Source organism: Rattus rattus, chromosome 14 (assembly GCF_011064425.1).
Source record: "Rattus rattus isolate New Zealand chromosome 14, Rrattus_CSIRO_v1, whole genome shotgun sequence".
In the NCBI taxonomy this organism is placed as follows: Eukaryota; Metazoa; Chordata; class Mammalia; order Rodentia; family Muridae; genus Rattus; species Rattus rattus.
This window is the reverse complement of record NC_046167.1, coordinates 22,546,083-22,572,966: the sequence shown is the minus strand read 5'-3', so window position 1 is coordinate 22,572,966 and position 26,884 is coordinate 22,546,083. Positions and strand designations below refer to the sequence as shown.

The 26,884-nt window shown below is 39.5% G+C and overlaps 1 protein-coding gene across 2 annotated transcripts in view; it reads left to right on the top strand.

Moving 5' to 3' along the window:
- The first annotated feature begins 710 nt into the window (after window positions 1-710).
- The window catches only part of Wdr37 (WD repeat domain 37), a 54,657-nt gene continuing 28,483 nt past the window's right edge, over window positions 711-26,884 (top strand). The window contains exons 1-8 of one of the 2 annotated variants that reach the window (XM_032885283.1): window positions 711-992; window positions 10,174-10,351; window positions 14,886-14,982; window positions 16,913-17,008; window positions 17,282-17,346; window positions 21,149-21,284; window positions 22,951-23,022; window positions 25,918-25,962. In XM_032885283.1, coding sequence (XP_032741174.1) covers window positions 10,214-10,351; window positions 14,886-14,982; window positions 16,913-17,008; window positions 17,282-17,346; window positions 21,149-21,284; window positions 22,951-23,022; window positions 25,918-25,962 — 649 coding nt within the window. In that variant the 5' untranslated portion in view covers window positions 711-992; window positions 10,174-10,213. Of the gene's footprint in view, window positions 993-1,422; window positions 1,605-10,173; window positions 10,352-14,885; window positions 14,983-16,912; window positions 17,009-17,281; window positions 17,347-21,148; window positions 21,285-22,950; window positions 23,023-25,917; window positions 25,963-26,884 lie in introns of those variants that run through there. The other variant, XM_032885284.1, reaches the window with a different exon arrangement.

Here is a 26,884-nt window from a genome sequence, read left to right as displayed (position 1 = left end):
AACTCTAAATATATCAAAGATAAAATGTACTTCCATTAAAAATATCTTAAGTGCCATCCACATGTGGCTGCTTTGTTCTAAACCTAGTGGAATGTTGCTTGGATATGGAATTGTGGTTTATAGTGCTTTCTGCTGGCTACCATCAACAGGAGAATGTCTTATATATCCATTGTTACTAGTTAAAATATTCTTAAATATCACAGCCCCCAAGTTTGACAGTAACTTCTGTGAGAAGCCAAATCTTTTCCCTCAGTTCATATTTATAGAATTGTTACTAGCGATAAGCTTTGAATATTATACTTAATACACAAGTAACCCCGCATTTTCTTTTACAAAATGTTTTGGGTATTCGAGTCTCCAACTGCGATAAATTTGTTTCTTCTCCAGCAAACATTGCATTTCTGCTTCTTGAATCTGAACCTTTAGTTTTATCTTATAGGACGAGGAAAAATGTTGACCCATATAGGAGGAAAATACTTTAGTGCTTTTACTTTAGGTGAATTTTATACATCCAGTTAAAGTTGCTCGTAAAGACAAGGCTGTTTATATAACGGTTCCAGTCTGTTATTATGTAGGTCTTCCCAACCTAGATTAAAGAGGAAAAAAGCAGCTCAAGTCCCACCTTTTGCAGTGAACAGCTGATTCTGTTTTCCCTTCCTAGCCAATGGTGATCAGATATTTCAGAAGGAAACTGGGTGAGTCATCTTCTGCAGATAAGCTGAAATATTAATAGTTCTATCTCCACTAGGCTCTCCTGCATCCAGCTAGCAAGCCTCCCACTGAGCCCTGCTTGAGAAGCCATTCCTAGCAAGCCAGCCTGTAAAGCAGTTGGATTTGAGAGATTCTGAAACCGATTACGTTAAATAGTACACTTGACTCTACATTTTAATAGATTATTTTCCTTTTTCAGTTCTTGGGCTTGTGCGAGTTTTTAGGACAGATGGACTTAAAACCTGCCTGACCGTGGATCCCTCACCGGAATCCCTGCAGTGGTAAGTACCCACGGCCCCGATGGCTGCGTGTGCTTTTCCCATGTTACCAACGCTACGGGGTCTCGGGGAGCAATTCATGCAACAATCGCGTGTACCGTTGGTGTGTGGGGCAGAATTTGGGGTCTAGTAGTGCCTGTGACTGGCGTCTTGGAGAAGCTTCTAACAGGGAAAGCGCTGAGCCTACTTGCGCCACTAGGGGACGCCATACTCGTTCTGCAGTCATTCGCTGGGTCTTGGCTCAGCGCACAGCTAGGCCATAGTCCAGGTCTCCAGGAACTGGCGTCAAGGCCGAAAGCCAAAACAGGAGACTATCCGCACGGAACAATCCTGTGGAACTGTGCGAAGGAGATCAGGAAAGAACTTCCGCAGCCGTTGAGCGTGGGGCGGAGCTTCCGGTCTGCTTTTTAATGAACACATTTGGGGGCGGGACTTCCGCAGTTACCGGAAGTGCGGGCGCGCCAGTTCGGGTCGCCGGGTCGTGTCAGTGCGGTAGTCGGCCGGTTTTCTTTGCTGCTCTGGGTCTGTCCTGGGAACCTCGTCGGGGGCGGAATCTACGAATTGAGTACTTCCTAGGCTGGTTCCAGGCGGACGCGAGTGCTGCTGCTGTGACAGGTGACGCCATCTTCTCAGCTGTCTGGCTTGGCGTCCTTCTCGGGTGCTCGGGGGATGTAAGGTGTCCGGATGGCAGGGAGTGGGGGTGGGGGTAGGAATGAGGCTTTGAGGTGGACGAAGGATACAGGCTTAACCCTGCGCGCCCTCTCTGGCTCCCTGTGTACTCAAGTGGCGGCTGCCTGGCTGCCTGTGTCCTGAGGGAAGCCCAGGATTTTCGAAGATGGTGGCCTTCGATCCTGCAAAGACGGGGTATGGCCTCTGGGAAGGAGTAAGGGTGGGGGGCAGAGAGTGAGAGGTAAGCAGATGCTGAAGTCGTAAAACCCCGCCACGCCTTTGTTTCTCTTTCTGAAGACTCCTCTTTTTCTTTCCCGTACACTTCCATCTCCGAAGTTTTAAGGCATCCTAATGGGCCAGTTTTACCAAAAAAGTTGCATAAATATGCCGTTCCAATTTACGAGCAGACATAACCGAACGATTGATCAGGTTCTTAGAGGTTTTATCATCTAACTTGAACTCTTCGACGTTTTTTGTGCTTGAAGACCAGGACCGTTAGCTTTACACCACTGTTTTGCGCGGATGTTAGATTGCTAGGCAATTTCTTTGAAGTTCCGATGGGTTTTCTTTACATTGATTATTTTGACCTACAAAGTATGCCATCAAAGCATTACTGAAACCTTTTTACCTCCAAGCAATACAGCTGATGATAATAAGCCTCCAGGATACTTCTCCCTTTTCTAAGAAATCTTCTATAATGGTACCTTCCTTGCTGTTTTGGTAACTTTGCTGATTCAAGTGTTTGTGACATCTAGTCCCCATACTTGAGCATGATATATATATATACATATATATATATATATATATATCCTGACCAAGTAAATAGAGCCCTTCTATTAGTGTTGCCCATGGGTGACAGGGCAGTGTGGGCAGTAGCCACATGTACTAGCAATGTGACCTTGATGTTTATGATAGGTACATTTTTGCAGTTGGAAGGTTGAGTATATCGAGCCTTCTTGCAGAAATTTCAGGACACGAGACCTAACTATGTTTCCTTCGGTTTTCTTACTCTGTGTTGATACTTCTTTTTGTATAGGTATGTTGGTCCGTTAACTTACTTTGCCCTTGATTTGAGCTAAAATCCTTGGGGTTGGGTATTTCCTCCAGCAGTGATACTGTGAAACTAAAGAGTTTGGTTAGTTGTCCTGTCCTGATTTCTCTAAGGAAAGATATGCTTTCTAGATTTGAATTTCTTTTTTTTTTTTTTTGGTTATTAAGAAAATTTTTGGTGATAGCTTATTTAATTAATGCTGCCTATGAGCTCAGTGTCATCCTTAGACTCGATAAGTGTGCGATTGTGTGCCTTCATCTCACCAGTGACAGAGCATTTTAAATAACTTAATTCTAGTGATAGATTTCCAAGGTTGCTTGTAGAGACCATTTTCTTCTCTGTTTCTAATTAGATATTGAGTTGGTGTTCAGCTCTCTAGAAATTAATTTTAAAAGTACTATTACAATAAACACTTAAAATATTAATAATATTAGTACCTTTATTGAACTTCTGGATGTTCAGTGACATTTTATAGTTTATACTACCATCTGCAAATTATATAACCATTCTTTTATATATAACTAACATTTTTGAAATAAACCGGGTATTTATTTTGAAATAAATCAGGTTTTTTTTCTTGTTGAAAGAAAATTAAAAATTCTTCCTCCAAGGTATGAAATGGAAAGCAGTGTTTTATATTATTTCAAGTAAAAGCACAAATTAAGAGTTTGTTGTATTGCTTGTAAAACGTACTTCAGCAGGCTCCCTTTTTGGTTTTATGTACTTAATAAAAATGTGATGCTGTAACACCTTACTTTGAGCATACATACTAAAAAGAGCCTTTGAAAAGAGAGAAAGCTAAGAGTTCACTGATGCTGTTTAATGTTACAGCGTTTGCCAAAGTGGTGAATTCTGTAATCTAACAGCGTGTGTAGAGGTGCTATTCATTTGTTAAATATGTGCCCTAGAGCTGGACAAGTATTGTTCTGCCTTGCTTACAAACAGCAGAGGAGAGGAGATGCCCATGACAGCTTGTACTAAGGACAAATGAGTTTGACAGGCCATCAGTTAAGATGCAGGAGGAACCTATTGTAGTTTCACATCTTACTGAATTGGGTGAATTGATGTATCTTGAAAGAAAGTAATTGCCTTTTGGAGCTTCGGATTTCCTTTTAAAAGCATGTATAGGTGAAGTAATGCATAGTAAAAGTAACTTTAGAAAATGATGTTTTGGTGTGGTGCTGGTGAGGAAACCCAAGGTCTCAGCCGTGATTAGCAATCAGTCTCCTTCCCATTGAGCTCATCCCACCCCTGAACCATTTTCTCTTTCCTTTTAAGACAGAGTTCCTCTGTCTTGGCTGTCTTGTCCTGGGACTCTCTATGTAGAGCAGATTAGACTGGCCTTGAACTCAGAGATCCACCTGTTTCTACTCATCCCCTTCTCCCCCCAGTGCTAGGATTAAAGGGGTGCACCATTATGCTCAGGTAGACCTATCTTATTTTCAGAGTGCAAGAGTTTTCTTTCTCTTTTCAGTTACCTTTTTAATACTGTCTAGTTTTGTAAATACCATCAGACTATGAATTGAATTTGAAAATTCTCCCTCACAGTGGTTTTTTATGAGGATCAGTGCCTCTGTATTTGTTAATCAAGTTTCAGTCTCATAAGCAACAGCTGGTGGTAGTTTTTCAACCTCAGTCTTCCCACAATCGACTTTCTCCCCTTTCCTCTCTATTCTTTCTGTTTTCACTTGTCTACCTTGGGTCTGTGCATACTGTTTCAGTATTTCTTTTACAAGTAATTACTACCTTGTGTACCTTCTTGCTAGGATAACAAACCTCAAGCCTCTGAAATTTAGTAATTCAAACATTTGATTAATTGTATCTGCATCAGTGCCATGTAAGTGCAGTGGCCACAGAAGATGGAAGAGGAAATCAGGTTCTCTAGAGCAGAGGTTCTCAGTTTTGGGTTCTGACCTTCACAGGGGTTGCCTGAGACCATTGGAGAACAAAGATATTTACATTATGATTCATACAGTAGCAAACTTACACTTATGAAGTAGCAATGAAGCAGTTTTATGATAGGGGTCATGACGACGTGAAGAACTGTATTAAAGGGTTGCAGCATTAGTAAGGTCAAGCCCTAGAGCTGGAGTTGCAGGTAGTGGTGAGTTGACTGTTTTTGCAGTGAACTTGGATTCTTTGGAAGAGCACCATGGGCTCTTAACCTCTGAGTCATCTTTTTATTTTTTTCAGACAGGGTTTCAGGTAACCCAGGATGGCCTTGAATTCTCTTTTCAGCCAAGGCTAGATTAGAATTTTGATCCTCCTGCCACTTCTTCTCTGATTACTTTTTTGTTAATACCAGTACATGGTTTGGAAGCTGTTTTAGTTAGGGTTTCCATTGCAGTGAAGAGACACCATGACAGGGCAACTCTTATAAAGGACATTTAATTGTGGCTGGCTTATAGGTTCAGAGGTTCAGTCCAGGCAGACATGGTACAGGAGGAGCTGAGAGTTCTTCATCTTGTTCTGAAGTCAAACAGGAGAAGAAGACTGTCTATAGGCATCTAGGAGGCATCTGCTTCCTCTAACAAGGACACGCCCACTCCAATGTGCCACACTTCCCACTCTCAGGACCAGGCTCATTGGAACCAGGGCAGAAGCTTTCATATTCTTTAATATTTTGATGTAGTGTGAATGGAAGGAAATGATAACAGGACCTGGAAGTTACTTTTATCACGGAGGCCAACTTTCTAACACAAAGCAACTAAAGCAGGGAGGTTTGTTTTGGTTCACAGTGGAGAGGAATACAGCCCATCAAGGCATGTTGTCAGGGGTGCTCCAGTCCATGGCACCAGTCAGGAAGCACACAGAGTTGGTGCTCTGCTAGCTTTCTCCCTCCTTTTCATTCAGTCCCGGACCCCAGCCCAAGAGCTGGCAATGTACAGACTAGGATGTGTGTCTTCCTCTCCGCTCTCTCACAGATTTTATCTCACAGATGCAATCAAATGTGTGGCTCATTCCTCTGTATTTAATTCAGTTAAGTCAACAGGCACAGGACCAGCACAGATTGCTGAGGGGAAAGGTAGAGGTTATCAATCTAGAAGCAAAAGTAAAGAGGAGGAAGTTGTCACAGAGAGTGTCTGATGACAGATACAGCTACTGAGAGGAGCTGGTGTCCACGGTAGGAGCTGCAGGTTCAGAGGCTGAGTTTGAAGTTGTGGGTGCAGACATGTCTGGTAGGTCCAGTGCTGGTTTTGGCCTCCACATTACCACATTACCTGGGGCTAACTTTCCTAGCTACAGTCTGCTTTTCAGGCTATTAATAGTAACCTCAACATCAGTGGCTGTTAGAAGACAAGAATGTCATATGGAAAAAAGCACCTGACAAGTTATTGGGTTCCAATAGTGTCTCATTTGTTCAATCACTAGATGCCTGTGATTCTAGGGGTGACAGCTGACAACATATCCCAGTTACAGAAAATATGAGGCAGTAATTGGAAATAAACTGTGAATACTATGCAAAAGAATTGCACACAAAATGCTAAAATGAGAGCACTGTGATGTATTCTTTAATTGGAATAGATGAAGAATAAGGCTTCATCTTCTTGGGATCTTGCATATTCTGACTGGATTTAAAGCAACTGAATCAGCCAGTTTTCTTGAAGAATAAATGAAGAAATTTAATTGGATATTTGACTACATGGTGGAAACTGCATTTTCTTTCCTGCCTACTGTTCTCTCAGTTGTTTCCAAACCTTCACAAATAAAAATTGTGGATGAATATCCTAAATCCAGGATTCTATGGAAGCAAAGGCCAGTTGACACCTGTTGCTCTACTAGAGAGAGACTAAATATTGTCATTAGTTTATCAAATCCAGCATATTGCATGCCTGTATGTGTGCTAATAACATATCAGCATAGAGGCCCCTGGAATGATAAAAGATCCCTGTACTTTTGATGATGAGTACTTTTGTACTTTTTTTGATGAGGGTAGAACTCTGGAAATAAAAACACTGCTTTTGGGGAAAAAAGGTTGGGGAAAACTAACAAAAATAATTTCCCACAGAGAAAAAGTGAAGCCCAGTTTTGTCCATAAAATGAATGGAAGACTGAAAGCTGGAGAGGTAAATAGATTGCCTGGGTAAGTTCCTTGGCATCTGAAACGTGAGGTACAATTTAGTTTCCTTTTCCATCACATGTTCCTGCTTTGTTGCTGTAGAAGTCTGCAACCCAGGGACAGCAAAAGGGCTCAGGCAAAGAACAGTACAGAACAGAAGAAAGAAATCAACTAGATCTCTGTCCGGGGCAGAGGGATGGCTCAGCAGTTTAGAGCACATGTTGTTGCTCTTGCAGGGCACCGTGGTTTGATTTCCAGCAGCTCCAGCGAATCAGATGCCCTTCTTGGTCTTGGTGGCACTAGGCATACATACAGTCAAAACACTCAAACATCAAAATGGGCTATCCCTCTGTAGCGGCAAGGAAATTGTGGGGAACACTAATGAGCATCCTCAGCCGTGGCAATCTGAGTGAGAGCCAGAGAGGAGGTGGACCTACTGTGTTACCTCTCAGAAGTTACTAGGAGTCTTCCCCATGTGATGGTACATGAATAGGGAGCCTTCATTCAATTCTGCTTTCCTTACTCATCTTGCAGCAGTAAGCAATACTCCTGTTTGTCAAAGCAGATCCCAAGACTGATAGCATCATGTCCAAAGGGTCAGGGTTTCAATTAATAATCAGTTGGTGTATGAAGAACCAGGAAAATCATGCAAATACAGGCATCTGAGTTTTGACAGGTATGAAAAACATTGATTTGTGTTGAAAAAACTCTGTATATACATGTAGAAGATTGAAATTAGAACCTTCTACCCTGTCAAAATCTACTCAAATGCATTAGAGATCTTCCTGGAAGATGGGAAATTTGAAACTGCTAGAGGAAAACAGTTCAAGATACAGTCAGTTAAGAGGTTTCCCACCAGGACTCTGAAGTTATTATGAAAATAACAAGGATTGACAGATGGGGTTTCAGTAATTCAAAGGTGCTTCACAGCAAAAGAAACAGCAGAGTGAAGAAACACCATTTAGAATGGCAGGATGTTTTTTGGATACCTATTTATCTAGCCAAAGAGAATATTCAGAATATAGAGACTTTAAAAATTACATACCAAAAAACAACTGAATCAGTAAAGTCAATACATGGAAAAAATGAATTGAGCAAATACTTTTTCAAAGATAATTTTTACTTTATCTTTTTAAAATTTTATGTGCATTGGTGTTTTGCATTTATGTATGTCTGTGTGAGAGTGTCAGTTCTCCTGCAGACATGTGACATGTGGCAGTGTGAGCTGCCCTATTACTGGGATTTGAACTCTGGTCCTCTGGAAGAGCAGCCAGTGCTTTTACTTGCTGAGCCATCTCTCCAACCCCAAATACTTTTCAAATGAAGAACTATAAATGGCTAATATTCAGCATCTTTATCCATCAGTGAATGCAAATCCAGACTAGGTTGAGATTTTGTTCCACCCGGTTAGAATGCCTGTTATCTTAGTTGGCTTTTGTCTTTCTTCTAATTTCTTCTTTCTTCTTTTTTTTTTTTTCTTCATTTTTGGTTTTTTGAAACTGTTTATGTAGCTCAGGCTGCCCTGCAACTTGATCTGTAGACAAGGCTGGCCTCCAACTGGGAGATCTCTCTGCCTCTGCCTTTCAAGTGCTACACCACCTGACTCTTATTTGGTTTTTCTGTTGTGTGCTTAAACATCATGACCAAAAGCAACTCTGGGTGCAAAGGGTATAATTGATATATGGATTATAGTGTGTTCCAAGGAGGAACTCAAGGGAGAGTCTGGAGACAGGAGCTAAAGTGGAGATCGCAGAGGAGTGCGCTTACTGGTTATTCCCCTTGGATTGCTTAGCCTGCTTTGCTTCCCTACACAACCCAGGGATGGTGTCTCCCACAGTGGGCTGGGCCCTACGTCGTCAGTCTGTGGAGACATACTCTTAGTTAAGAGGCCTTCTTCCCAGGTATATCTAGATTTGTGTCAAGTTGTGTCAGCCAGTATACCTATCTTAAAGGAAAACAACCAACCAACCAAACAACCAAATGTTGTCTAAGATGTAGAGAAAAGCGGATTCTGTATACTGTTGGTGGGAATGTAAACCAGTTCATTCACGCTGTCAGTCAGTGGGAGACTCCTCAGAAAGCTAAGTATGTTTTATAATAGTACTGTATGGGCTAGCTTGACAGCTCCTGGGTTTATATTATAGATTTGGGCCACAGCATTCTGTTTCTTGTCTTTTGTTTTGGTTCATGAGTTCAAGGGGTTGAGCTTGTGTTGTTAGCCTTACGTGGATTTTACCTGCCAAGCCATCTCCCTGTCCCCAGTGTAAAAGTTTAAACATGTTTAGGTAATCTACAAGAAAGTAGAGATAGAGGGAGACTGAATTTCCATGGGTATCAGTATTGCTGTGTGTTTGAAAATAATCAATGTAATGAAACCCTGTTTAGGTCAACAAAGAGAATCTATGGCCGCATATTAATCTGTACAGAGAAAGCATGGCAATTCAGGACTTAGGAAACACACTCATAGAAAATACATGCGAAAGAAATATCACCCGGGGAAATAACTAGAGAAAACCTGTAGCTAGCTTTATTCTCAGGGGTGAAAAAAAAAAAAAAAAAAAAAAAAAAAAAAAAAAAAAAAAAAACAGGATATACTAAAATGTCTAGCTAAAAGTATAAGGAAATAGACTTGCAAATTAAAAAGAAAGAAATGTCCTTGTTCTTTCAGGTGGAACGGTAATTTACATTAAAAAACATGACAAAGTAATTTATAGAATTTTTTTCCTAAAATTTATAAAGAAATTCAGTAAGAATGCCAGATATAAGCTCAATACACAGTAGTCGTTTATATTTTTGTATATTAGCAGTTAACATATGAAAGCAAAGGAAAATAGTGTTTAAAATGCTTAAAAAGTATAAAAGATATTGTAGTGAATTGGGTTGTTCATTTAGCAGTAAACTGGAGACTGATGAAAGATTAAATGTTTCATTGGTTTGAAGGCCCAAATTGATAACAGAGTTAGCAAAATTCTTTTTAAAGTTATAGCAAGAATTAAAGAAAAAGTTTTACTTGTATGGGTGGTGTGCTTTCATGTGTGTCTATGCAGTATGTGTGCCTGGCGCCACTGGAGGCCAGATCGCCTGGAACTGGAGTTACAGACGGTAACTCGTGGGTGTGGGGAATTGAACTCTCAGGCTCTTTACCACTGAGTGATCTCTAACCCACAAAGCAGCAGTTTTTGAGAGTGAAAAAAATCTTTTGAAATTAGAGGGTTATATTAAGGAACTAGAATAGCTAAACAGTTTTGAGAAAGATTTAAACAAGAATCATTTTAACTGACTTCAACTTGAGTTCTGTATGGTTTAGTGAGCTCTAACCTTAGTAAGAAATCCTTCCCTTGTCTGCTGATTCTTTCCATTTGCTGTGTCAGAAATGAAGCACTGTTTTCCCTGCTGTTGTTTAGCGCATTGCAGGAGTGACCAGGACACTGCCTTCTAGAAGTAATGCCCACAGAAAGCGGAAGTTGTTCAACTGCTCGCCAAGCAAAACAAAAGCGCAAATCTCATAGCCTTTCTATACGAAGAACTAACAGCTCAGAACAAGAGAGGACTGGACTACCAAGAGAAATGTTAGAAGGACAAGTAAGTCAGCATTGGTCAGTGCCCACCTTACAGATGACTGTCATGCTTGTAGTGTAATTGAAATAAACTAATGCATGTAGGTTTCTAAAGCCGAAGGAAGGCTTACACGGCCAAACAGAATGCAGTAAATTTGGCAGCATACACATGGAGAGAATTAGATTTCTCGGTTATTTATCATCATCATCATCATCACCACCACCACTACGACCACCACCATCATCATCATCATCCATCATTATTATTATTAGAGATACAGTCTCTCTATGTAGTCCTGTCTGTCTTAGAACTTGGTATATAGACCAGGCTAGCCTCGAACTCATAGAGATCCACCTGACCCTGCCTCCCAAGTGCTAAAATTAAAGGCATGTGCCACCATGCCTGGCTAAGGTTAGTATGTTTATAACAAAAATATATGGGTGTGACAATTACAATAAGAACTTATTTTATTCTTTGTATAGTCTAGTTGTCTAGATTTTCAAGCCAAGTTTTTTTGTTTCTAATGCTCTCAAGAAAAGAGGGGAATTAAAATTTTGATGCTCTTTCTGCTTCTGAAGTGACTTGCTTTGTTCTTGTCTCTGTTATATATAGTGAATATACTGTCTTTGGATGAATGTACTAATACGTGACCAATAATGTTAAGTGTTGCCTATACTTTTCTAGTGCCTTTATAGATGTCAAAAAATGGTAGGTTTTTTTGAAGGGTATTATTGTGAAATTTAGATAAAGTAAACTTAATTAAAATAATCATATATAGTGCTACCTATGTAAGAATGCACTTAGACTTTTGTAGCTTTTTTTCCACAATTAGACTGTATCAGCAATAGTTCTGTAGGATAAAAAGGCTTGAATATGAGAAATGAATGTTGGATCTTATTAGAACCGTGTAAGCAACTTCCTACATGTGACTTCTCGTATATAAATTCTATATTCCATACTTTAATACTGTTGGCAGTAGTGCTCAGCTAAAAAACCAAAAGGATTATGGCCTGCTGTAGAGTTAATAGTGTTGATGCTGGGAACGTAATTGTTACACTGTCTTTAGGAAATAATGATGAAAGGTTGCTACTTGTTCAGTGCAGGCTACTCTTTACAGGTTCTTCTTCTTTTTTTTTTTTTTTTTTTGGCTACAGCATGCGCGCGCGCGCGTGTGTGCTCTCGCACACTCTCTCTCACACACACACACACACACACACACACACACACACACACACGTGCATGCTATATTTTTTCTGTTGTTTTAAGAGAGGGTCTTGTTATATATAGGCCAGTCTGACTTTGGACTTGGACTTGATCCTTTGGTCACAGTTCCTCATGCCTTGGGATTATAGGCATGCTGTGTGTTCTCTTGCTTTTGCCTAAATGTTTCTCACCTACAGTTAGTTGGTTGACTCTATGGATATTCAACTTTGAATACAGAAGCTCAGCTCTGCCCTGTCTGCTTTATATAAAAAGTTACATTTTAATTAGTGGTGGATATAAAAATATAAAAATAGCTTTGACAGTGTTTACCTTTGTTAGGTTGTAACAAAGTGCTATAAATTAGGTAGGTAGACAACATAATTTTTTTTTCATAATTCTGGAGGATGAAATCCAAGATCAAGGGCCTCCCAAGGCCTCACTTATAGCTTGCGGCTGTCACCTCTTGCATCCTCATGGTCTTTCCTCTTTGTGTGTTTTCCTTAACTCTTTTTTTTTTTTTATATTTATTTTTATATATAAGTGCACTGTAGCTGTCTTCAGACACACCAGTAGAAGGCATCCGATCCCATTACAGATGGTTGTGAGCCACCATGTGGTTGCTGGGATTTGAACTCAGGACTCTAGAAGAACAGTCCGTGTTCTTCACCTCTGAGCCATCTCTCTAGCCCCTTCCTTAATTCTTTTAAGAACTCCAGCAGTCATCATCAATTAGGATCACCTTATGACTGCATTTTATTGGTCACTTCAGTAAAGATCTTGACTTCTGATATACTTACATTCAGGGGTATTCAGGTTTGGGGCACAGTCCATTTGAAAGAGTAAAGCTGCAGCTGCATGGTAGGATTTCTTTGGTGGAAGTGTCACTTTTGATAAAGGTGTCACAGGGTGGATATAGCATGTAGTCAGTTAAACATGGTTGGTGTGATTTAGGATTTAAAATGTAGATTAAACAAACATGAATTACATTGAAATTTAAATGGTCATATATGGCTGGTGGCTACTAATTGGGCAGTAGAGATAAACAATCTAAAACAGTTCTTAAACGTTTTTGACTTATATTTCTACCAGTGAAAATTCTACTTTGTTTGCTGGCATATTCTAGACTTACTCCCACACGAGGTGACTTTGTTTTTAGTGTTGCCTTCCATTGTGATGGAGTATAAGGTAATAATTGTAGCTCGTAGTAACCGTTACAAGGTGATTCACAATTCTTTTCACCTGAGCAACGCAGACCTGTGTGCTGCTCTTAGGGTTCTCTGAGTTTCCCCTGTTAGCTAGATAGTGCTTATTGTTTACTGAGTATAGTTACTTGAATTGGAACCAACTTGCATGATAGATGGCTCTATAAGTGGCCAGTGTGACCCTCCCCTTTACAGGAGGGAGGAGAGTGATGGTGTCTGACCCTGCAGCTGGCATGGTGGGTGTAAGTGGACTGACTGAGTGGGAGAGTGGAGATGCACTGCATGGCAGCAGTCTTGATGTACTGGAGTGGTCATTAGTCTCAGTGTAGCACTGCTCTTTCCGTTATTAGGGAACAGTATCAAAAAGAAGGTGACCATTACTCTCCATGGGATTATATTAATGTTCTGTGTCTTGAAGTCGTAAATGTGAAACTTTTAGAGGGATGTTAAGATTGCCATCTCCACCAGATTCATTGTTTAAGCTAGCATGTATTTATTTTAAGTGGTTTATGAAATTTATGAGAATACATGATTATTGAAAAACTCAAATTGTGGAAATGTTTACTTTTTCCTGAAATTTATAGTTCTAAGAAGTGAACTTGAGGTAGAATTTAATAAATATTGGTGCTGTATATAAACTTGAAAAATCACTTGAAGATTATACTGATGTTACTTAAATATTGGAATATTAATTAGAAGTATTTGAGATTTTTAGTTTTGAAATACACTTTTTGTGCTGAGGAGGGGTGGGGCACACATACTATTATGATGGAGATATGCCCGTGTGGAGCGTAGAGTAGAGTAGGTAGAGTAGAGTAGATGGCTTATCAACTAGTCACTGTTTACTCAGTGTTTGGGCAAAGTAAATTCTTTTGTGAATGTACTTGGTGCCTTGGAGAGCTGCTGCCTCCTGTTGCCTTCAGTTTGCTTTAGAGACGAAGAAGGAAGGGGCGATGTGCAAAGGCACGAGCAATGTGGCCCAAATGGGTACCTGCTTTATAAGTTGACTAAACTACTAGATGTTTTGTTCCTATTGTAGGCAAGATCTTCTACCCGCCTCACCCCCTTTATCGTGTCTTAGTTTCAGAGTTATAGGAGGTCTCAGTTTGTTTAGATTGAAGCACAATGGATCTAATTAGGTGGTGAGGTACCTCTTTCTCCTAGTGTGTATAGTCCACTGAGATACTCAATTGACATACCTGTTGTTTGTTTGTTTTTTAATAGCATGCGGTAGAGTCTAAAGGCATTTGTAACAGATTCACTTTTGGGAATGGCCTTGCTTCTCTACAAATTTGGACATTTTGAATAAAGTAAACTCATGTTCCCTCTGGGTCAGTGCAAAACAGAGCTTTTCCTTCAGTGGGAAAAAGTTCACTCTAAGCCTAGTGTGTGTGACCAAGGCCCAAGAACACAGATTATGTTCACCTGTATAACACATTCTGTTGTGGAAGAGGGTGGAGGCCTTTTGCAGTCACACAACAGAGGAAGGTCATACATCGGTGCACTAACCCACATGTATTCTCTGGACATCTGGCAGGCAGGCCCTAGCAAAGCAGGGAGTCTTTGCTGTAGGTGTCAGATGTTCTGACAGTCTTAGCTGTAGGCTTGGTGAATGCCTAGGGGTGTGCAGTCACAGTGCACTCTAAAAGGATTACCGAACAGTCAGGACGTTAGGTAGGCACAGAGGCCGACAGTACAGAGCTGTTAAAAAGGTCACTGGGGTTCTCAATCTGAAGCGTTCCATCTCCACAGTGAAGGTGTGTGGCTTCTGTCAGTCAGTCTTGAGGATCCGCAGCTTCTTCAGAGAAGTACGTTCACATGTGCAGAAGGAAAGCTTAGGTTATTCTGTGCTCTTACATCTTTTATCCCTTTAGGAATACATTTTGATAATTGTCAACTTTGTAGAAACTTGAGCCTTAGATTTTCTTGAGTCTTAGGGATTGAACCTGTGTTAAGTACATGCTCTGACAGAGCTATGTCCCTCAGCTGTGTCCCTAACCAATTCTAAACCCTTGAAGCCTCCATACATATAAGAAATACATTATATAAAGTAAGAGTTTATAAAGATAATTCACTTTGAAAAAATATATTGTTGCCTGGTATTAAAATGATTTATTCATTTATTTTAAACAGAAAATATTTCTCTTGTACAGGATTCTAAACTACCGTCCTCAGTACGCAGTACACTGCTGGAACTGTTTGGTCAGATAGAAAGAGAATTTGAAAATCTTTACATCGAAAACTTAGAATGTGAGTATCTCCTATCTTAATGTATTTTTAGAAAGAAATTCTTACCTGTCCATAGAAGTCTCTGAGAACAGTGTTTGTGGGTTGAGATTCATCACTCTATTCACTTTGCACTCTGTTGTTAAACATGCCGACTTAATCATATTAATTGGGGCTGGAGCAGTGGTTCAGCTGTTAAGAACATTGGCTGTTCTTCCAGAAGTCCTGGGTTCAGTTCTCAGCATCCATATGACTGTAATTTTGGTTTCAGGAGATCTGATGCCCTCTTCTGGCCTCAGAGGGCACCAGGCATTCATGTAGTATATGGACATACATGCAGGAGAAAAGTCATACGCATAAAAAAGAATCTTACAGTTCTATGGGCCTAGTGTGAGTCTTCCAGGATGGTGTTGAATCCTGGCAGAGTTGTGTTCCTTTTTGGAACCTCCAGGGACAAACATTTCCTACTTATTTTGTGTGATGACAGAATGCATTAACTGTGCCTTTGTGCCTTTGTTGTTGTTGTTTTGTTTTTTTTTGCTGCTTTGAGTTCTTCTGGTTATTGTTTCTTTGAGCATAAGTGATCTTCTTCCAGTCAGTTTTAGATGAGACCAGATGTGTTAATGCTTCACCATTGGGAAATTAGTGTCTTTTATCCCTTTTGGTGTTCTGTTATGGGGTAGTTTTCATGGGGGGGGGGTTTATAACACATACACCATTTAAATGAACTATCACAGGACTTTGTGCTTTCTCTAAGAATTGAATGGATACTAATAAGCATCAACGTTTTAACAACTGAAATATTTTTGATGTTTTCATTGTGATTTAAGACATTCTTTCACAAAACACTCCACCCCCACCCCAGTTAAAAATAAATCCTTAAAAATTACTAATGTTGAAAGGCACTTTGATCTTATGTTGTCTAGCATGAGAGAGTTTGTAGCTTCTTGGTGCCCATAAGATAAAGCCCTCATTGCTTAGTCTGGGTTCTGGATAGAGCCTTTGTCCTTAGCCTGTTCCTCACAAGTATCCTGCAGTCCCAGGAGGCTTCACGGTGTCCTGGCGAGCATGTAGGCCCTGGAGCTGGATGACGTGTGTAAGCCAGGTCCTAGTTGTGCTAGGTTACGACTTGGTGCTTTTAGACCAATTACTTTTGGGCAAGTCATTTCTCGGGTTTATAGTGAGGATGCCTGAGGTTATTCCCTATGTCCTCAGGTAGCAAGGAGGATCAGAGTTTTCTGTATCTTCAGTTTCTATGTTTCTCTCCCCTGACACTCCCAATCCTGAATTTCCTACTAATTTTTCATTCTGGAATGTTAAAATCTTGGTTATACATAGTTCTGATGTGGAGATTTTTCTGGTGTCATGTGACAGTGGTTACATATTATGTTTTTCTTCAGTTGCAGGTAAACTATAAATATTTTACTGAATTTTAGGCAGTTTCAGAATGTTTTTAAGTGCATGAAATTAGCAAAAAAGAAGCTGTACTGAATAAGAATGTGGATATGTGCAAGCGGTGTGGTTAAGACCCTGACAGTAACACCTTCACAGGTCACAAGAGTGAATTTCCATTTATTTATTTCTAAAAATTGGGTATCATGTAGCCCAGAGTGGTCTTAAACTTGAAATGTAGCTGAGGATGACCCTGAACTTCTGGTTTTCTTGTGTCCACCTTCTAAGTGTGAGATTGTAGGCATCCACAGGCAGTCTGTGTGGTGTGTGGGTGAAGCAGCTCTTCACGCATGCCGGTGAGCACGCCACCAACCAAGCTGCATCCTCAGCCCTGACTTTTTGTTCATGGAATGATGGCTTGAGTGTTTGGAAAGTATAAATTATCACCTTGCTTTTTAGAATATTTTTCATGTGTTTGTTTTGACAGTCCCAATTCAACACTCATGTATTTTAGTTTACAAGTGATGAATGCATTTTTATATAAAAATGTTTTTATTTCTAGTGCGCAGAGAAATTGATACTCTTAATGAACGTTTAGCTGGTGAAGGACAAGCGATTGATGGGGCAGAATTGAGTAAGGGCCAGCTCAAAACAAAAGGTAAGATATTTATAAGGTATTGCATGTAGATTACTTATCAAGGAAACTGGGATTTCATGGAGGATTCTGACTCTTTGCTCTCTACTGTTCCCCAGACTTGGAATACATAATTCAGGTACAAGTCAGATGAGAAAGAGCCTGGGTCCCCGCTAGTGCCGCTGTTGTCCCCGTGTCTTCTTTATGTCTCCCTGTCTTTCTAAGACATAGCTGCACGTTGGCGTGCTGCACTTCTTGAGTTTGAGGATGTTGATTGTCGATTCTCTGTCTCCACAGCCAGTCACAGTACTAGTCAGCTTTCTCAGAAGCTTAAGACCACCTACAAGGCTTCCACCAGCAAGGTATGCAAGGCACTGGCTCTGGAGCCAGTCATGTGGTGCTTGCGGTGTGCAGATGTGTACTTTAACTTGCATATTTTCCAGTTAGAAATGTGTAATAGGAAAATGTCTGGTTTCTAGAAACAACCATTGCCAAATGGTTACAGTATATAGATGCTTAAATACTTAGATTCAAACTCCAGTGAGATCTATGTATTGTGTATTAGCAATTTTTTATTATTAGAAGAACAACATTTTTGTACTGCTGATTGGCTTGATAAAAAAGTATATGGATTCAGAGAGATAGATAATTGATAAATATATAGGGGGAAAGTTCTATCTGGCTAAAATTACATTTTCATTATTATTTTTCTATTTTCTAAGTACAAGAAAGAAGTGAGGGTTTGCTTGTAAGGCATGTAGGGTGTTCAAGGAGTTCTCCTTCACAATGCCTAGGACTGACTTGAAGTGGCGAGGAGTTAACTGTTTGGAAATCTATTGTATAATAGTATTTTGATGTAATATTGTACATATCAAATTTGGAGTATTTTGAATATATAAAAGATAAATCAATTACCTAACTTTGGTGAATGTATACTCCTTTGGTTAAATGTGAGAGGAGAAATTGAAATGTGTGCCGTGATTACATGAATATTCCCAGCCTTTCACTTTTACAATTCATCGTCTTGGACTGACAGTCATTTATTCGGCAGGACTACTGAGGAAAACTTCAGTTAAGGGGACAAGTCTAGCCTTTCTGCCTGCTCTCCTTATTTAAAAATTCTTGGTGATTTTTATTTAGGAGAGAACATGAGTATTGTTGACATTTTGCTACTGTGTGCTTTGATAACATCTGGAATGTAAATTGTTTCATTGGATTTTTGTTCGTTGTAATGTCTAATTCATCTTACTTTTGAAATTTGTAATTCAGTTTTTCTTCAAAATGAAGTGCAAAATTATGTTCTTCATTTTTTGTTACATTATTTTGAATTATTTGAATTAAATTAGATTATTCTGATGTTTACAGTTCTGTGTATACAATGTGTGGTCTTATGATTTAAAACTTTCTGGTTATTTCTGAAGTAGAGGAAGATATGCTTATATATAGCAGTCTTTTACCATGATCAATAAAAAACAAAGTTTGGACAAAGGTAAGGGCATGCACAATAGTATTTTGCTTTAAAATATATTAGAGTTCTACAATATTTAATGGCAGGCATTTTAGGATTAGAATATGTCAGAAGCATATTCCTATGAACTTTGCAGCAATTTGTACACTGTATGTACTCATCTTAAAAATAATGAAACGCAAGACATCTAAATTGAAGAGATAATTTGGTAACGCTATATTCTGATTTGTACCACAGCATGGCTTCTTGGTATTAAAGCTAAGCACGAATGCCACAAGAACATGCTACAGTCTAGATTCAGTACTTGCCCTCCTTGTGACTCAGAGCCATGAAAGGCAAGTAGCATGTTGGTGAGACAGTGGGAGCGCAGAAGTGTATGAAGTCAACCCAGAGGTTCCCATTGCCTGGGCAACTCATAACTGTTTGCTAATGCTTATGGGGTGGGATGGGGGAGACACTCTACTCTGAAAACTACTTTAAAGAAACCTGTGGAAATGTTTGCAGATATTCTTTAGAGGGTATTTTTTTGTAGTGGAAAAGGCCCTTTTTGATTTGTTTTTAAAGTGCTGTAGGCTGTGTTCTAGTTAAAAATTTAGGATGCCAGGAAACCATTCTACCATTGTTACTCTGCTGCTGTTCTGTCCAAACGTTCCTTCTAAGTCATTTAGTTGTGTCTTTGGCTCTCTTTGTTATCTTGACCAAGTCAGTGTTTGCTTGTCTGTCTGTTTTTTTATTAAGACAGGGTCTCTCTATGTAGTCCTGACTGTCCTGGAACTCCCTATGTGAATGAGGCTGTCCTAGAACTGAGTCTCCTACCTATGCCTCATGACTGTTAGGATTAAAGGTGTGCTCCACCGTGCCCGGGCTTGAGTCAGTGTCTTTGTTTTGTAAAGTATACTGAGCATGTGGAAGTAGCATGGGAAATGGGATGCTGCCACGGCATTTATGAGCACCGAGTGTCCTGTGTCTCATGTACAAGGTTGTATTTCCATGGTAATGCGCTTCCACTCTACCCTGTGAGTGGGATAGGTAAGCGGTGTGACTCAGTAGTTTCTTATTCTAGCTTTCTTTATATTAGAAATGTTGATATTTACCATAACTTACGATGGTAGTAAGTTTTATGTGGTCTGTGACTTCTCTCCCCTAAAATGTACTACTGTTCGGCATCTCAGTGGTGTTTTCTGTAAACAGGAGCTCTTATGCATTGTAGAGGGATGCTTTTGTTGATTGTAGGAGGGAGGCTAGCTTTCAGAAAGGTAAGCTGACAATGATGGGTTTGAGATTTGAGCAAGTCCTTTTCTGTTTTCTGTAAAGTTTAAACCAAGTAAATAGAATTGATTTATATTACTTGTAAAATGTCAGTCTCTTGAGCTTTCTATTTTTGTCTTTACTGTGTTGGGGATAATCTGAAAGCACATTCCTAATTGATGTAATAGATTGTATCTGCATATATTTATGTAAGAGTAAATTTATATACATGTCCTGGGCTCTGCAGAATTGTTAAAAAGCAAGCTGTATGAATTCATTAAATTCTGATTTTTTTGCTTGATTTAATAGATCCATTATTCTTTATATTTTTTCTGTTTTACTTTAACAGTTGAAACTTTATCATTTATCTGAGAACAGCTTCACTACTACAAAGTTTAAAGAATATTTTGCATTTAGTATCTTCCTCACTTTATATTCTTCATTATGAGGGAAATGAGAGTTGTTCATTATGTGTCATTAAATGGGACAGTATCTAATTGTGTGTTCCTCGTCTGTATCACCTCATGTCTGTTTCCATTAGACTAAGAGCTTCTAAGAGCTTCTTTGTATCTCTCAGCTGTCTTCATCTAATGCAGCACGTGGCTTCAAGCAAGTGCTCAATAAACAATCTTTAACAAACCTCCTCATCTGTTACAAGTGTGGTCTTTTGATTCCTCTTACATCATGGGCTTTTTTTGTTTTGATATGTGGTTGGTGTAAAATGATCACATTCAGAAAAAGATGAACGTTCTTTTGTGAGCACCCTTCTTTAGTGTTATTAGGTTGGGGTACTTTTTTTCTTCTTCAACTTTTCCATGTCTGTTTATATCTCTGTCTGTCTATCAGTCTGGTCTTTGTCTTTTTCTGTCTCTCTATGACTCTCCCTCTTTGACTATCTCTCTTCTCTCTTAGTTTCTTTTTTTTTTTTTTTTTTTTTTTTTAGGAGCTGGGGACTGAACCCAGGGCCTTGCGCTTGCTAGGCAAGCGCTCTACCACTGAGCTAAATCCCCAACCCCTTCTCTTAGTTTCTATGATTCTGTCTCCCTGACTGTCTTTCTCTCTCTTTCTGTCTCCCTGTCTCTTTTTCTTTGTGTATGTTTTAAAGATGGGGAATTTTGTTTGGTGATTGAGATTTGGGGATGAATGTCTTAAAAAGGCCCATCTGTGCCTTTCTTCTGCAGTTAGACATTAGCTACCCGCCTGACTTCTGTCCACTAGTGGAGTGGGGAAATGTTTCTGAAGCCTCTGATAGCAAGCTGAGCGAGACCAGTCTTACCGTTCGAGGCATCTCAGTTTTGTTCATGCTTGTATTATATTCTGGTGGTGTTTACCATAGTCTATTAAGTGACTAACGTATTTTTAAAGATGTCTTTTTGATGTTTGCATTTTTTAACTTAGAAATTTAATTTAGTAAGTGTTTAAAAGTGCTTCTTTTCTTCTCAATTTAGATTGTCTCCAGCTTTAAGACTACCACATCCAGGGCCATCTGCCAGCTTGTGAAGGAGTATATTGGCCACAGGGATGGCATCTGGGATGTCAGTGTTGCAAGGACACAGCCTATTGTTCTTGGGACAGCGTCTGCCGGTGAGCCAGACACTGTTGCAGCTGGCTTATTAAGATAGGACTTTGATTGATAACTGATAGATGTGACTTTGACTTGGCAGCAGCAGAGCAGTTCCTGGACAAAACAGTGTGCTGGAAGAGTTTTCCAAGCTCGAGCTTTTGGATCCACTTGTGGCAGGGTGGAGTTCTAGGCCAGCATGGGCTGCAACGTAAAAACCTGTCACACTGTCTCAAACAAAAAGATGAGCTAAAGGGGAAAGAAGGAAAAAGGAAAGGAGAAGCTTTCGTTTTGACTTGGGAATGCCTGGTTTTCCTGAGACCTGTAGTCTTCTTGGTAGCAGTCTTATGGTGGATGTCACGGCCAAAGCTGGACTCTTGTTTTTGAGGAAGCGGATACGTGGCTTTAGCTAAGTGTGTTATGTATTAGGTGAGGGTATCAATATTTACATGGTAGGAACAACATGGGGGCGATAGGTTTTGTCATTTTTCTTCCACCAATGAAAGTGTTATGCTAACAACCGAAAACTGCATATTCTCTATCCAGCTTTGTTGTCAGAGGAGTTTGCTCTTCAGGAGTCACAGGTCTCACCCCAGCTCGATAGTTTGTGAAAACTCAGACTAGTTAACATGCTACCTTTTCAGGTAAAAATTACCAAAATTAAAAATGATGGTTGGCCGTTGAAAATGACTTTCTTAGCTTGTGAGAAGTTACTTTCTCACTAGATTCTGACTTTTCTTCTTTTTTCTTTTTTTTCTTTTTTTCGGAGCTGGGGACCGAACCCAGGGCCTTGCACTTGTTAGGCAAGCGCTCTACCACTGAGCTAAATCCCCAACCCCTAGATTCTGACTTTTAAAAGTAAAATAACACATGAAACCTAGTTAGAGTGTTTGAGAGTTTCTTTTCCTGTTTGAAATTGTTCTCATCCTTTAAACATCTTCCATGGTTTGAACGTATTAGTTAAAATGACTTTTCTAATATTTCTGAAATTTCATTTAGATAATTGGCAACTCTTCTCAGAATTTTCTCCCCTCCCCCCCAGTACCTATGAGAGGACAGCTATGAGAGTACAGAGGAACAGCTGTTATTTCACATGATTGAACTGAATTTGGAGACAACTGATTTCGAGAATGATAAGATGTTCTGGAAAGCTCTAATACTTGGATAAAATAATGTAACTGTGGTATCAATGGCTTCTGTGTGCCAGCTGCACACAGGATAGCCTTGGTGTAATGGTCTAGTTAGGAAACCAAGTCCTTTTGTCCATTTCCAGTTCTGTGGCTTCAGACAAGCCACAGCCTCGTGACTCGCTGATGTTGGAGACTTTTCTTAGGTCAGTTGAGTTGTACAGAGTAGTAGAATCAGAGTTGCAGGAACTGTTTGAGGGATGGAGAGATGACTCAGTGGTTCAGAGCACTGGCTGTTCTTCCAGAGATCTAGGTTCAACTTTCGATTCTCAGCACCTACTCAGAAGCTCACACTGTCCAGTCCCAATGGATCCAGTGCCCTCTTCTGTCCTTTAAGGGTACTGCATACAAAGGCACACATGCAGGCAAAATGCCCATCCACATAAAATAAAAATAAAAATAACTGTTAGGGGTGATGTGACTTGCCATTTTAGAGTATTACTGTGTTTTTAAAGGGTCTATAAAATTAGTGATGGCTAAACTATGACTCTTCATTTTGTAGATCACACGGCTTTGTTGTGGAGCATAGAGACTGGCAAATGTCTTGTCAAATATGCCGGCCATGTGGGCTCAGGTAAGCATTAACCTCAATGAACACAATAATCAGAACTTGTATTTCACCTGGTTCCTCTTTTTAAAAATTTTCACAGTACTAACAGTATTAGTAGAAAGTTTTACACTTGATATAAATTTTAATATTTTGGTGGTCGGGGTACAGTGTAATGTAGTCAGAGACTAGAATAAATTGGTTTTTACTTTGTATGAGTAATAAAGGGAAAAAGCTTAATGTTTAAGTGCTGCTACATATTAGTCTACATTGTATAACTTTATAATTATTTACTATAAACCATGTATTAGAGATTAATCTGTAATGCTTTGGTCAAGCTCCCACTGATTGTGTATTTGATGACACTGTAGTTTATAATATTTTATAGTAGCTCTCTTCTGCCTTCAGTTATACCTAGGTATTAGCAGTGTTCTGACCAAATTTTATTTTTGTACTTTTCTCCTAAATGTATGCAAATTTCTTCCACCTAGAATGTCTTCATCCAGTCTTTGTGCAAGGCTGCCAACCTATGCACCCCCTTCCACTGTTCCTTAGCTTTGATAGATAGTCTCGATATTGGGCACTCAGGTCCATGAACCTTTGTGTGTGTGTGTGTGTGTGTGTGTGTGTGTGTATGAGTGTGTGAGAATTCTTCTCCACTGTGCCTTTGAAGATTGCACTAATTCATAGAAGTCAACAAGACAAAGGCTAGAACATAATATGAATTTAGCAATGAGACCGTCTCTAGGGAAGGAACTTGGTGGGTGCTGGGAGCTGACCCTGGGTTCTCTGTGAGAACAGCAGGATCCCTTACCACTTAGCCAGGTTTTCTCCGTTTCCTCACAGAAACTTTGTGCTAAGTCTCAGCCAAAGAGGGAGTTTAAAGATCTCACTTTTGAAGGACTCTTTTGGGATATATACAATCCCCACTCACTCCAGTCCTGAGCGTTTTTTATTTGTAGATTAAGTTATGTGTATGGAGTGGAAGCCTTTTGTTTTTGGAGGAGGTCAGCTTCAGCTGGACTCCAGCATGTCTGTTAAAACATGACAGCTCTGTCAGTGGAGAAAAGGTTAGAGTTTGGTAGCCAAAGAGAGGGATACAAGTGTCTTTCTTGAGAATATCTCTGCTCCCATTGGAGTTCAGCCTAGGTTCACATTTATAGACTCAACATCACCTTTTAGCTTGTGCAAAGCCACACCCATGAATGAATCCTAATTTAATCCAGCACCTTCCTGACCATCTTGGTGGTGTGCTCTATGGTGAGGGCTCTAACTGGTAGACCCCAATTCTTCTTTTTCTTTAGCTGTTCTTGCTGCTACTTGTCTCTCTTGTTTTTTTTTTTTTTCTTTCTTCCTAGTCTTTTCTTTTTTAGTTTATAAATACAGTGCCTAAAGTATATTTTTAATTACTAGGGACTCAAAACTATGATAAAAGTTTGTAGGGGTTGGAGATTTAGCTCAGTGGTAGAGCGCTTGCCTAGCAAACGCAAGGCCCTGGGTTCGGTCCCCAGCTCCGAAAAAAAGAAAAAAAAAAGTTTGTAAAACATGTATTACCTTCTCCATGTCTTTAAAAAAATATATTTATTTTCATTTTATGTGTATTGTTTTTGTCTGAAAATATATGCCCCATATGTGTGCCTGGTGCGAAGGAGGTCAGAAGAGGGTATTGAATCTCTTGGAATGCAAGTTACAGCAGCTTGCAAGCAGCTACATGGATGCTGGGAGCTGAACCTGGGTTTTCTTATATTTTTGGTTGTGAGCCTGGCCTTTAATGGCTCAGCCATCTCTTCAGTCCAAACCTGGGTTTTCTATAAAATAGCAGGAGCTCTTAATCCCCCACTCTCAATTTACTTTTAAGATAAATTTGCTTATTTGTAGCATTATAGCTTAACATTTAATACTTATGACAACATTTTTACCAGCTCTACTACATTATTTATATTCCAGTATTGAAAACACATAGAATTCTCTCTCTCTTTAATGTAGTTTCTTAGTATACCATCATTTTAAAGGCATAGCTAATAAAATTGTACTGACATAATTTTTTGAGATTTGGTAGAATTTTTTCAATTCTGCCTAAGGGATAAGCATTTTCTTTGTGAAGCAGAGTCATGAAGGTTGCTTCTTTCTTCTTGGCTTCCTGGTTAGACTAATCCTGGTTTCAGTCTATTCTAAAGCCTGGGGTTTGCTTTAGCAAAGTCCTGACTAGGGAGATGGGCCTACAATCTTTTAGTACCTGACCATTGAGTTGGGTGCATGCTTGTTAGCTTGCTGACCAGCCACTAAAATAGTCCAGCCGAATACAAAGAAGGACGGCAGAAGGCTGCTGGGGCTCTGGGAGTCTGTTTGTTGGCTTTATCCTTTCTTATTAAGAAAATGAAAACTTCCTCAGGAAACATTGCTAAAACTTAACCTTTGAGTGTCTTGAAGGTGGGTAAGAAAATGAGAGGACAGAATGCAATCCCCATTCATACTTGAGTCTGGTTGAAATTCTTTCCTGTGGTCTCATTTGTTGTGGAGTAGATGAGGGTTCTGTAAGCTGGGGAAGATTCAGGGTGAGGCCAGTGGGCAGTGACTGTACACTACAGTTTGCTTTTGCTTCTTGTCAGATAACCTTGTTTTCTTTGTTCATCCTGATTTATTTTAACTCTAAATTACTTAATCTGTGTATAAAAGTAGATTGGTAATATTCTTTCTTGTATATTCTGTAATTTTGCAAGTTAATTCATATTTTAGTCTTTTTATTATACCTCTGTTCTAACTTATACATTAACTCATAGTTTAATCAGATCAGAGGATCTAATGAACTATCATAATTTTTTAAATTTATAATTAACTTTGTAATATATAAAATAGTTAATAAATATTAGCATCATGTTTTTGTTATGTTAAACCTGTTTTTGTAATATTTTTATTTTGCAGTAAATTCTATAAAATTCCATCCCTCAGAGCAGTTGGCGCTTACTGGTATGTTGGCTTTTCTTCTTTCTTGAATGAAATTATTAATAATCTTAAAACAACTATAATTTTAATTTTTGTTAGTGCTAGCAAAGTTACCCATGGTACTTAGGGAAGTTAGGTATTTTATGAATTACTGTATTCCTCTAGGTCGTTTATCTAAGCTTTAGTAGCTTGTATGCATCCCGTTCTGTGCTGGCTCCAGCAGTGCTGGCACATTTCTTTAATCTCAGGACTCGGGAGGCAGAGGCAGGGAGATCTCTGAGAGTGAGAGTGAGTTCCAGGACAGCCAGGGCTACACAGAGAAATCCTGTCTCAAAAAACAACCAAACCAACCAGTTAAACAATTAAAAACATAGCTTCATTTGCTGTCTTTGGAAAGTAGCCTTTTTTACTGAGGATTATTTCTATAAAATTGTCAGCTATGGGGTCATATTTTGGGATACAGATGATAATCTTGGAGAGTATGTGTTGGTTTTGATGGGCCAGAGGTTGGTATATTTCTGAAAAAGACCGTATCCACCTGTCTCTGCTCTGTCCTGCTTTTGTGGCACAAAAGTATATATCCGCAGCAGATGAAGGGACCTGACTGTTCATTTATAAAAACAGGGACGTGCCTGTGCTTTTCCCATGGGCCATATTCTGCTGACTTGTAGTGTCTGCAAGCTGAGATGACAGGGTGGGTACTTTGTGTAGGTGATGTATTAAAGATGGAGTCCAACATGAGTTCTTCATGTGTGGTGTACAGCGATTACTCATTTTGGTCAGACCGTCACATGTGGGAGGATGTAGTGGGAAGATTCTCTAATCATTTTCCCAGTCCTAGGTGGTCACAGCCAAGATTTATTTACTTTAATACAGATCTGAGGAGTGAAAGTGAGTAAGACCCTGAAGGTTTATTATGTGATTGGTAGAGAGAGAGGACACCAGA